The 12,931-nt window shown below is 35.5% G+C and overlaps 1 protein-coding gene across 1 annotated transcript in view; it reads right to left on the reverse strand.

The window, feature by feature from the left end:
- Window positions 1-6,702, reverse strand: part of LOC110456825 (putative inactive carboxylesterase 4) — a gene marked incomplete at its 3' end in the record, with an annotated part of 19,962 nt that extends 13,260 nt beyond the window's left edge. Inside the window, exon 1 of the mRNA XM_021507817.1 lies at window positions 6,659-6,702. Coding sequence (XP_021363492.1) covers window positions 6,659-6,702 — 44 coding nt within the window. The remainder of the gene's footprint in view (window positions 1-6,658) is intronic.
- Window positions 6,703-12,931: the final 6,229 nt, after the last annotated feature.

Consider the following 12,931-nt stretch of genomic DNA (forward strand, 5'->3'; position numbering starts at 1 on the left):
TTGTTTTGCGGGGCTCCCTCAGTATTTCTTCAAATGGAGAAAATATTGGCTTTATCATAAAAGCTCCCAACCCCCACCTGTATCACCTTTAGAATGGATACCTTATTGTTAGATTGTATATATACAAGACTGACGTCTGCATTTAAAACAATCAGGAGTTAGAAAATAGTCCTAAATTGGTGAATATTTTCTCAATGTTGAAAGGAAGATAAATTAGAGAAATGCTTATTAAAAGAATCTGATAAATACATAAATGTAAATAATAATCAATATATGACAGTTGCACACTAAATTGTTCATAGCTGTTTGTCTGTGTGTCATGTGTCTTTGTTTAGTCCTAGCCAACCTGGTAGTTTCTATCATTGCTGGCATATATATACTTATCATAAATAAAACCTTGATGGGGGAAACTATGTATTGAATCTGTTATAAATAAAATGTAGAAATAAACTAAAAAATATTCAACTTTTTATTCTAATGCATCTATATTTTATTTTACTAATTACATGATACCTACATGATACCTTTCAGATATCTCTCGGGCAAGAGATACAGATGTTCACATCAAGTGAAAATTTAAGTGACACCCAAATTACAATTGAAATAACAGTGTGTTACAAAAAAACAGTTGCCCTTCAAGATCACCAGACCTTTACAAGCATTGATAAAAATTAATGTGTCAATATGGGCTTATACATGTAATTAAATATAATTATATATAACTACACCTGACATAAGACTTTCCTGAATCATGTAGTGGTCTTTTGTTTTTATAAAGGTAGCATAGCCAACAAGTCTGGACCTTCTGTTTAGGCCTGTATACTGGCCAATTGTTTAGTTGGTATGGCTTCAAACCTTGACATGTTTCACGACTGGAAATAGTACTATTCTGTATGTCTCTGTCCATATCATCATTTACATTGATACGGACAACATCACTACAACTTGAACAACCATGGAAGATGACTCCTACAATGAACTAGTTCTTTACCTCAGTAAATCAGACTATCCTGTCTATGTAACTACCATCAAAGATCCAACGAAGAAGAAAGCTGAAAAAAGAAGAATTCGCATCAAAGCTAAGGGATTCCAGTGCAGAGATGGTACCCTGTACAAAGAAGACAAGAAGGTCCTGAGACACAACGAAGTACAAGCTGTTTTGACCAGCCTACACTCAGGTAATTATTCATAATTAGTGGTTTAATTATGTGAGTAAAGAAATGTACATTTAGATAACAGTGAAGACCCTTACAATTATACTAAATACGTATATATTCACCAGTTTAAGTTATAACATTTTTTTAATTTATAAAAAAATATTTAAACTTACAATTATACTAAATACGTATATATTCACCAGTTTAAGTTATAACATTTTTTTTAATTTATAAAATATAATTCAAACTTACAGTTGTACCAAATACATATATATCCACCAGTTAAAGTTATATATTTTTTTAATTTATAAAATATAATTTAAACTTACAGTTGTACTAAATACAGATGTATTCACCAGTTTAAGTTTTTTTTTATTATTTATACAATATATTTAACAAAAAATGTCAAATATAGTTTTTTGTTTACATGGCAATCTATTTTGTAATTTATTTCACATGGTTCCATAGGTAAACAATATAATTCTACCATATTTTGAGTCTTTATAAATGATACTTTTTCCCCGTGTTTTAAATTAATCTTTATTATATTCCTAAATATTGCACTTGTGTTTAACTGACACTTTTTATTTTAAATATTGTCTAGATTTTGTTTAAATAACCAAAAATTAACTGACTATCATGATCAGGACCATATATATATAATTATCAAGTTTATAACTAAAACATTATTACAGCAAATACAGCTTCTTTGCGACAGATTATGGTTAAGAATTTCTGAGTCTGTTATTTTGTTCCCCTTTTTTTTCTTTTCTGTTTTTCTCTACCTCAAAAGAGGGTTCTAAACAGTTTTCCTGGTCTTTACATGTACAGTAGAGATGTACTTTATGAGCAAAATATAAAAATATATATAAACATAATGAGAAATATTGTGAAAATAAAATGAAGACTTTAGTAAAGTTAGAATAAATTTAGTATCCTTGGTCCAAGGGTTTCTTATTTAAAAAAATAATCAAATTATATTTACTTGTACTGAAAGATCAGTCTTTGAAATATAAATATAGCCTTATAGCTATCTTTTTTGTACAAAATTTAGTCATCTTGGCCAAAGGATCCTTAATCCATACAACAGAGATTGTTAATTGAAATCTCTACGTATATCCTGTACTCATACTGACAGAGAAGGAATTTAAAGGAATCTGATTTACTTAAGTTTGGCTGTATTATCATCTTCTCCATTGATAAGTAAAATGTACATTTTGAAATTTTAAGTATAAAATAATCTTATAATATTTTTTAAGTGTTTTCCATTTTCTTATTCACTCAACAATCAGTGATAAATAGCTCGTAGATTTTTTTGAGCAAAACGATACAAAAAGGATGCCACTATTATCTTAAGAAGTGGTTTGCCTCTGTTTTCACATAAGTGTGTATATATGAGCATGCACCAACGCATAAACAGTATTGTATATAGGCTACAAACTTCACAGTTTATAAATTTGTATCAAATGTATCTTGAATCGATAACTAAACAAAAAGACTAGGGTCTTAGAAGTTCACCTGCTTTGATGTTTTTGCTTTCATATGAAACAAAAAGATGAATTTCAGGAACACATTGATTAAACTTGAATATTAATTTTGCATCACTGTACGCCTTTCCCCATTCAAAATAGAACTGGTCAACCTATTGTTTTCATAAATGAATATATGTTCAATTAATCTCAAAAAGTAACAAATTTGTAGCTTCTCAATCTGATAATTAAGAATCACTAATGAAATAAGGTATTTTAACACACTTATTTTCTGAAGATAATTTACAAATGCTTCGCAAGAATCACTCGATCTTCTTCCTTCAAAAACTATCAATAATACAAAAAACCAAGGGATCATTTAGGTCAAATTCAATTATAATCAAGAAAAACCTATATTTTCCTTTTGGGCCCCACCCCTATGCCCCAGAATAGCCATATCATCCTTGATGATGTCTCTTTCAACAAAAAATACTCAAATAGGTTCAAATTATTTTATCTGTGCATATATATACTTTCCAACCCATCTATTCTTAGGGAATTGACATCTTCCGTCTATACAATGTAAATTGAATTGTTTCAATCCCCAAAGAAAGCTCCAAATCAATTGATGTTAAAATCCCTTTACCCCTACTCAAAGCATAAGACGGTTTTCCTACATTTTCCATACTGGACTGTGTCCCTCTGCTCCCAAAGGGGCTTCATTCAACCTTCATCTATTCAATGTTGGATACTTGAATTCTTTTATGCTTTCATTTTCCTTACAGATGCTATTACCTAGTACCATTATGGAAATCCTAAATGTACAATGTTCATGTACATTAACTTAGGTTCTTAAATCTTGTAATGCCATATGTAATTTGCCACTATATGGCAAAATAATTGTATAAGAATTGCATGACAATATGCAAAATGCTAAACAAGAAGCCAAGGGGCCATGATAGCTCACCTGGAAATTTATTTTGATGTTTCCATGCATCCTGTTGGATATGATATGTTCTTACATGTATTTAACAAAAGAGTATAAGAAACACTTTTAGCTGTTAAAATAGACAATGAAGTTTTTGGGTCATTTTTGGAAGATATCATTTCTCTACGCCTTTGATGTATCATTGTGAATCTTAATTGTTGGAAGAATTGAACATATTTTACTGATCCATCCCTAATCCCACACATTTGACCCCTGTTACTTTGAATATGGGGTAAGGTCATTTATTGAAATTTATAGCCCTGATTTAAGCATATTACTGACCTAATATTAAATTTGAAGACATTTGACCCTTTTAAACTTGAATATGGTTAAATATCATCCGTATAACCGAATAACCATTATCATAGCAGGTTACTGGCCAAAATACATCACCCTGGGCCTTTTAGTTNAATTTTAGTTTTTCAGTAGAAATCATTTAAAGGTTATTTTACCCCTGTGAACTTGGATGTGGGCACTGAATTAGTTGATCATTCCAGATGGTGGGCTATTCAAATCACTCTATGTGTCCGTTGTTCGTGCACTAATAGTGTGATACAGGACTGACAAATATAGTATAGTGATGAGTTATAGTGTGATACAGGACTGACAGGTATAGTAATGTGATAACTAATAGTGTGATACAGGACTGACATATATTGTATAGTGATAACTAATAGTGTGATACAGGACTGACAGATATAGTATAGTGATGAGTTATAGTGTGATACAGGACTGACAGATATAGTATAGTGATGAGTTATAGTGTGATACAGGACTGACAGATATAGTATAGTGATGAGTTATAGTGTGATACAGGACTGACAGATATAGTATAGTGATGAGTTATAGTGTGATACAGGACTGACAGATATAGTATAGTGATGAGTTATAGTGTGATACAGGACTGACAGATATAGTATAGTGATGAGTTATAGTGTGATACAGGACTGACAGATATAGTATAGTGATGAGTTATAGTGTGATACAGGACTGACAGATATAGTATAGTGATGAGTTATAGTGTGATACAGGACTGACAGATATAGTATAGTGATGAGTTATAGTGTGATACAGGACTGACAGATATAGTATAGTGATGAGTTATAGTGTGATACAGGACTGACAGATATAGTATAGTGATGAGTTATAGTGTGATACAGGACTGACAGATATAGTATAGTGATGAGTTATAGTGTGATACAGGACTGACAGATATAGTATAGTGATGAGTTATAGTGTGATACAGGACTGACAGATATAGTATAGTGATGAGTTATAGTGTGATACAGGACTGACAGATATAGTATAGTGATGAGTTATAGTGTGATACAGGACTGACAGATATAGTATAGTGATGAGTTATAGTGTGATACAGGACTGACAGATATAGTATAGTGATGAGTTATAGTGTGATACAGGACTGACAGATATAGTATAGTGATGAGTTATAGTGTGATACAGGACTGACAGATATAGTATAGTGATGAGTTATAGTGTGATACAGGACTGACAGATATAGTATAGTGATGAGTTATAGTGTGATACAGGACTGACAGATATAGTATAGTGATGAGTTATAGTGTGATACAGGACTGACAGATATAGTATAGTGATGAGTTATAGTGTGATACAGGACTGACAGATATAGTATAGTGATGAGTTATAGTGTGATACAGGACTGACAGATATAGTATAGTGATGAGTTATAGTGTGATACAGGACTGACAGATATAGTATAGTGATGAGTTATAGTGTGATACAGGACTGACAGATATAGTATAGTGATGAGTTATAGTGTGATACAGGACTGACAGATATAGTATAGTGATGAGTTATAGTGTGATACAGGACTGACAGATATAGTATAGTGATGAGTTATAGTGTGATACAGGACTGACAGATATAGTATAGTGATGAGTTATAGTGTGATACAGGACTGACAGATATAGTATAGCGATGAGTTATAGTGTGATACAGGACTGACAGATATAGTATAGCGATGAGTTATAGTGTGATACAGGACTGACAGGTATAGTAATGTGATAACTAATAGTGTGATACAGGACTGACAGATATAGTAATGTGATGAGTTATGGTGTTATACAGGACTGACAGATATAGTATAGCGATGAGTTATAGTGTGATACAGGACTGACAGATATAGTATAGCGATAACTAATAGTGTTATACAGGACTGACAGATATAGTATAGTGATGAGTTATAGTGTGATACAGGACTGACATATATTGTATAGTGATAACTAATAGTGTGATACAGGACTGACATATATTGTATAGTGATAACTAATAGTGGTATACAGGACTGACAGGTATAGTATAGTGATGAGTTATAGTGTTACTCTGCATTTCATTATAAGCTCACTTGGCCCTTTCGGTTCTTCTTTTAATGATCAGCAATGGTATATATGGTTATGGGGTGGGATCTCAACTGTTTTAAAGTAATGACTCAGAAAACAAGTCTCTAGAGGTGAAGCCAGACCAAAAGATAAATTATTTCATCATGATCATATTCATCTCTTGATGCCCTGCAATTGTATACAGGGTTATAGGTTTGGGATCTTGAAAATGTCATAGTTAAATTTATGTCCCACCCCTCAGACCCAGAGGTCAGCCCTTCAACTGGTATGATTCCTCAACTACCATAGAATTTTCCTAGCAAAATATGGTTGTTATTCATAACTTTGTTCCAGAGAAGAAGTCGCTTTAAGCATTATGAAATTTACCTCAACTTTCCCTATTGGGCCCGCCCCCCTGCCCCAGGGGGGCCTTACCCCCTGTTTATGCAATATTGAATGCCTTTTGGCCGACAATACACTTAGCAGTTCAGGACAAGTAGCGTTTTAAAGGAAAAGTTGATGGATGAATCCTTTAAGTAGGTAAGCTAAAAAAAATCTGAATAACCAAATTGTCCAGGGTGATACTATTTGGCTAGTAACATGCAAGAATGCTATTTGGCTACCACTAACCCTCCACCACTGGTTCGTGGGTTCAAGGCCCATGTGGGGCAGTCACCAGGTACTGACCGTAGGTCGGTGGTTTTTCTCCTGCTGTCCTCCAACACCGTCATCTTGCGTCAAATTCTTACTTTAAACAACTGCTTCTCAAGAACAAATAGGCCTATGGTGATGAAATTTGTTCTAGCGGTTTTACCTCTATTTTCCCTATTCAACCCAGTTCATCTGCCCCTAGGTGGGCCACACCCACTATTGATAAAACATTGAGCGCCCTTGTCCCAATGATCCTCCAGACCAAATTAGGATGAAATCCCCGATTCCCTATGGTAGAAGAAGGATTTTAAAGGTTTTACCTATTGGGCCCTGTTCATCTCCCTCCAGGGGGCCACACCAACTGTTGATACAAAATTCAGACCCCTTGGCCTAAGGATGCTCCAGACCAAACAAGGATGAACTACCTTAAAAAGTTTACCTCTATTTCCCCTATTTGGCCCCATCCCTTTGCCCCAAGGGGAGCCACACACACCGTTTATACAAAATTGAGTCCCCTTGGACCAAGGAAGCTCAAGACTTTGGGCAGGTGAGCTAAAAAGCATAGGGTGGTGATATTTTTTCAGTAACATGCTCAGATGATGAGATATAAAGTTTGTTCATGTGGATGATATTGACCCAATGTGTAATAATTAAGGTTTCGCTATTTGACAAGTTGCATGCTGAGATGAAGGTCTCCTAAGTCTATTCGACTTAATGACCTTTCATCCGTGGTGGGCTATTCAAATCACCTTGCGTCCATCGTCCGTCCGTCATTCTGTCCAAAATCAAGATGGCCGACAGACGCCATCTCGAATTGTAGGAGTTAAAGCTTGTTAGCGCTATTTCTCAGAAATTACTGGAGGGGTCTTTCTCAAATTTCACAAGAATGTTCCCCATGGTCCCTTGTTATGTATATCATTTTTTTGGGACTGGTCGAAAAACCAATATGGCCGACAGACGCCATCTTGAATATAAGAGTTTGTTAGTGCTATTTATAGGAAAGTACTGGGAGGATTGCTCTTAAATTTCACATGAAGGGTCCCCATGGTCCTTACTTACAAACTTTAGATGTTAGAATATAGGAATAGTTTAGCAAATTCACTGGTTGAAAATGCTCAATTTTAGGGTAAAAGATTGGGAGTCTCCCTCAAAAATCGAGAGAGTTGTCAAGTATATGTACTGTATTCATTCTACTAAAAAACTTCTATTAAATAATATGTTGTGAGCTGTGACTTCTTTTCATGGAAATGACCCAGACATTCTTGTTAAGAGAAGGGAGCCACTTGTTAAGTTTATTTTACTGCCTATTTGGTAAAGAAATTGTTGCCAAATTTGGTTAAATTCTTATTGATTCATGCTGAAAAGTTGATACAATTCATGCAATATATGACCTCATTTGGGCCCTTCCCTGCAGGGTTTAACTGTTTTGATTGAAAATATTTCATTCAGTCTTTTCATAGAAGAAGGTCAAAACATTAAAAAGGCAGGGCACAATTACGACCGTGATAAAATATCACCCTGATATTTTGTGTTACTTTACAACAAAAAAAGTTTCCAGGACACAAGCTAAGACACCGTTTCAGAACAGAAAAGTTTCAAGGACACCAGCTAAGACACCAATACAGAAAAGAAAAGCTTCCAAGACTAAAACACAAAGGAAGGAAGCCAAAGAAATTGTTAGCATCACAAAAGAAACACCAGCAGAGTGCAACTTTAGACCACCTCCAGCTTCCGTAAGTCACAAATTGTGCAAGAGAATGAACATTCAGTTTTCAAAGCAGCCAACATATGGAAATGACTGACTTAGCAGGAAAGCCATCACAAGTGCGTACCATCCGAGGAGATGGTAACTGTTTGTTCCGTGCAGTAAGATATGCGTTATCGGGGTCAGAGGAAGGACATGGAAGATGCAGGGACAGTATTGTTGCCCACATGCGCAGCTCAAAAACTTCAAAAAAACTAAGTCAGTATTTGGACACAAATGTGGAGCATTACTTGGAAGAAAGTAATATGGATTCAAACTCTGTGTGGGCAACAGATGCTGAAATTTTGGGTGCAGCTTCTCTCCTTAACACTGACATATGTGTTTTTTCGAAAAGTGGAACAGATTGTAGGGGTGTGACCAAATATAACTGGCTTAGATATCCAGCTTCACTGTCTCTGGACATCAAATCAAAGTATGCCTTAACAATCTGACAAATGAACATTTCAATGTTGTTTTGAGTTGTTAGAAAGAACACTTGCATATATATATATGTGGCAGAAATATAATTATTTCATTATTTCCCAAAAAGTAGTCAGAATGATGCACATATGCTTATTAAATATGGCTTTCCTTAAAAGGTATAGTTCCAATAGGTCCAATCAGACCCTTATTTATTTGAATAATGTCCAAATAAGTCTTCAACTCTGAACATCTTTTTTTTATTTTTTAATTACCACTGCCAGCTTTTATGACCTGAAGTTTCATCTATATCAAGTTGTAGTATAGCTATTTAACATAGTGTTAAATTATTTTATTGTATATAAACACTTTGTTAATGTCCATGTTAATAGTACGAAAAGAAATGTTATTTATTGAATTTTTGTAATTTATAACCATAACTATTTTTGTAACGCTTTAATTTTTATGCATGAAGAACAGAAGTAGAGCCTGTTAGACCTCATTACACATGTTTGATCTAGCTATCTTATCATTTATATTTATTGCTCTATTGTACATGAAATGCTAACATATGTAATATATATTGGTGTCAACTGATCAGTGGTATGGAATGGTGTTATTTAAGGACATGTTGGAATATATACATACTGAACTGTATAGAAGATGGATAAGATTTTTAGTAGGCATGTAGATATTATAGATATCTCTGTTAATTATATCCTGTTGTTGTATTATTATTATTTATAAGAAATATGTAGGAGTAACTCAAGGAAGGTCATTCAAATCCATACAGTTCTGATTGTCAAATGCATGAGAAAGACTATGTAAAATACCCACGCATCTATTATTCTGCATACGGAAAAAATCAACAATTATATAGACAGGTCAATAGTATTGAATGTGAAAATATTGTAAAATGAGCAACGTATTTATACAATCAATCAGAATTTCTTTGTTTATTTGAATATGAGTTAGTGTCTTTATACTTTCGATTAGAAACATATTATATTGCATTCATTAAAGATTCATAAAAAACAAATATATGTATTTGAGTTTGTTTTGAGTCATATGGGAGATAATTTATTCAAAACATGGTTGAAATTCAAAGTGATTATTTCATTCTTAAAACTTATTTTTCATTGTTCAGTAATTCATGGATGCACAAATAAATTAATCAATTGATTCCAAAAATGCATTGGTAAATTATCTCCCTGTGGTCTTTTAAGATTGCAAAAAAGAAATCACATGTAGCAGATCATTATATCACTTGGCAAATAAGAGCCATCTAGTCCATAATACACTTCTCAAATGATAACATACTTGTAAAGATGACTTTGAACAAACTGAATTTGAAGATTCAAGTGTATATTACATTAAGTGAATCAACCAAAAGGAAACACAAAATGATCCAAAATGACCTATACTCAACAATTGTTCGTATACTATACTCAACAATTGTTCCTATACTATACTCAATAATTGTTCCTATACTCATCAATTGTTGAGTAACACATTTCTAGGAAGAATAACCCCCAGCAAGCCAATAGTTTTCCCTCTATTGACAAATGTATACAGAGGAGAGATTCAAAATCAGCCATTAGTTTCCCCCTGGTTACTAATACAGAGAGGGGGGAAAGAATCAGATAGCGAATAGTTTCCCCCTGGTTACTAATACAGAGAGGGGGGAAAGAATAAGCTAGCCAATAGTTTCCCCCTAAGTTACTAATACAGAGAGGGGGGAAAAAATCAGCTAGCCAATAGTTTCCCCCTAAGTTACTAATACAGAGAGGGGGGGAAGAATCAGCTAGCCAATAGTTTCCCCCCAAGTTACTAATACAGAGAGGGGGGAAAGAATCAGCTAGCCAATAGTTTCCCCCTTAGTCACTAATAGAGATGGGGAAAGAATCATCTAGCCAATAGTTTCCCCCCTAGTTACTAATAGAGAGGGGGAAAGACTCAGCTAGCCAATAGTTTCCCCCCTAGTTACTAATACAGAGAGGGGGGAAAGAATCAGCTAGACAATAGTTTCCCCCTTAGTCACTAATACAGAGAGGGGGAAAAGAATCAGCTAGCCAAAAGTTCCCCCCCCCTAATTGCTTATACAGAGAGGGGGGGATAGAATCAGCGAGCTAATAGTTTCCTCCCTAATTGCTTAAACAGATAGGGGGGATAGAATCAGCTAGCCAATAGTTTCCTCCCTAATTGCTTATACAGAGAGGGGGGAAAGAATCAGATAGCCAATAGTTTCCCCCTTAGTTACTCATACAGAGATGGGGAAAGAATTAACTAGCCAATAGTTTACCCCTAAGTTACTAATACAGAGAGGGGGGAAAGAATCAGCTAGCCAATAGTTTCCCCCTTAGTTACTCAGACAGAGATGGGGAAAGAATTAACTAGCCAATAGTTTCCCCCTAAGTTACTAATACAGAGAGGGGGAAAAGAATCAGCTAGCCAATAATTTCCCCCTAGTTACTAATACAGAGAGGGGGGAAAGAATCAGCTAGACAATAGTTCCCCTCTTAGTTACTAATACAGAGAGGGGGAAAAGAATCAGCTAGCCAATAGTTCCCCCTAGTTACTAATACAGAGAGGGAGGAAAGAATCAGCAAGCTTATAGTTTCCCCCTGAGTTACTAATAGAGAGGGGGAAAGAATCAGCTAGCCAATAATTTCCCCCTAGTTACTAATACAGAGAGAGGGGAAAGAATCAGATAGCCAATAGTTTCCCCCTAGCTACTAATACAGAGAGGGGGGGAAAGAATCAGCTAGCTTATAGTTTCCCCCTTAGTTACGAACAGAGAGGGGGGAAGAATCAGCTAGCTAATAGTTCCCCTCTTAGTTACTAATACAGTGAGGGGGGGAAAGAATCAGCTAGCCAATGGTTTCCCCCTAGTTACTAATACAGAGAGGGAGGAAAGAATCAGCAAGCTTATAGTTTCCCCCTGAGTTACTAATAGAGAGGGGGAAAGAATCAGCTAGCCAATAATTTCCCCCCTAGTTACTAATACAGAGACGGGGGAAAGAATCAGCTAGCCAATAGTTTCCCCCTTAGTTACTTATACAGAGAGGGAGGAAAGAATCAGCTAGCCAATAGTTTCCCCCTTAGTTACTAATACAGAGAGGGGGGAAAAATCAGCTAGCCAATAGTTTCCCCCTTAGTTACTTATACAGAGAGGGGGGGGAGAATCAGCTAGCCAATAGTTTCCCCCCTAATTGCTTATACAGAAAGGGGGTAAATAGTTCCCTCCCCCATCCACCCACAAATCAATGCCAAGGGGGTAGAGAACCAACCAGCCAGTAGTTCCCCCTCCTTAAAAAAATCAATATCAGGAGGAAAATCTGCATGCTAGTAGTTTGCTCCTTCCATAAAATTAATATAAAAAAAAGAGAGACGGAAAAAAATAAGCTAGTTATTTTCACTGGAAGGGAAAAATTGGCTAGTTATTTTCCCCCGGGGGGAAATAATCAGCTTGCTAGTTTCTTTCCCCGGGGAAAGAATCCACTAGCTGATTTCTTCCCCCGGGGAAAGAATCCACTGGCTGATTTCTTCCCCCGGGGAAAGAAAAAACTATCTTGTGGGGGAAAGAATCAGCTAGCTGATTCTTTCACCCACAAGATAGTTTTTTCTTTCCCCGGGGGAAGAAATCAGTTAGTGGATTCTTTCCCCGGGGAAGGTATCAGCGAGCTGATTCTTTCCCCGGGGGAGGGATCAGCTAGCTGATTCTTTCCCCGGGGAAGGTATCAGCAGGGGGGAAAGAAATGGCTGTTACACCGGTATAGTAAGAGTTTTGCCTGGAGTAAGTGCTTCTCTGAAACACAGACTCATTTTGAAATATTGAAATACACGACGCTGTCGCCATGTTTAGTAAAAGCAGGAATACATAAACGCTAACAAATACACTGGGGCAGACAACACAAAACCATTTTCCCCGGTCTAGCAGTAAACCAGGCTTCGAACTCTGTAAAAAATTAAACTTTGAACAGAGTAGCCTTAAAATCTTTGGAATTCCCTTCATCCTTTCATACTCTTGAAGGTAAAGGGTAGCACTGCATCAATATTAACTACAAAGAAGAGTTCCACTCAGGAGCTTTTTTTTGTACTTTGAGTGATTTGTTCTCTTTATAGAGAGGATGGAGCAACCGAAA

Source organism: Mizuhopecten yessoensis, unplaced genomic scaffold, assembly GCF_002113885.1.
Source record: "Mizuhopecten yessoensis strain PY_sf001 unplaced genomic scaffold, ASM211388v2 scaffold8853, whole genome shotgun sequence".
Taxonomy (NCBI): Eukaryota; Metazoa; Mollusca; class Bivalvia; order Pectinida; family Pectinidae; genus Mizuhopecten; species Mizuhopecten yessoensis.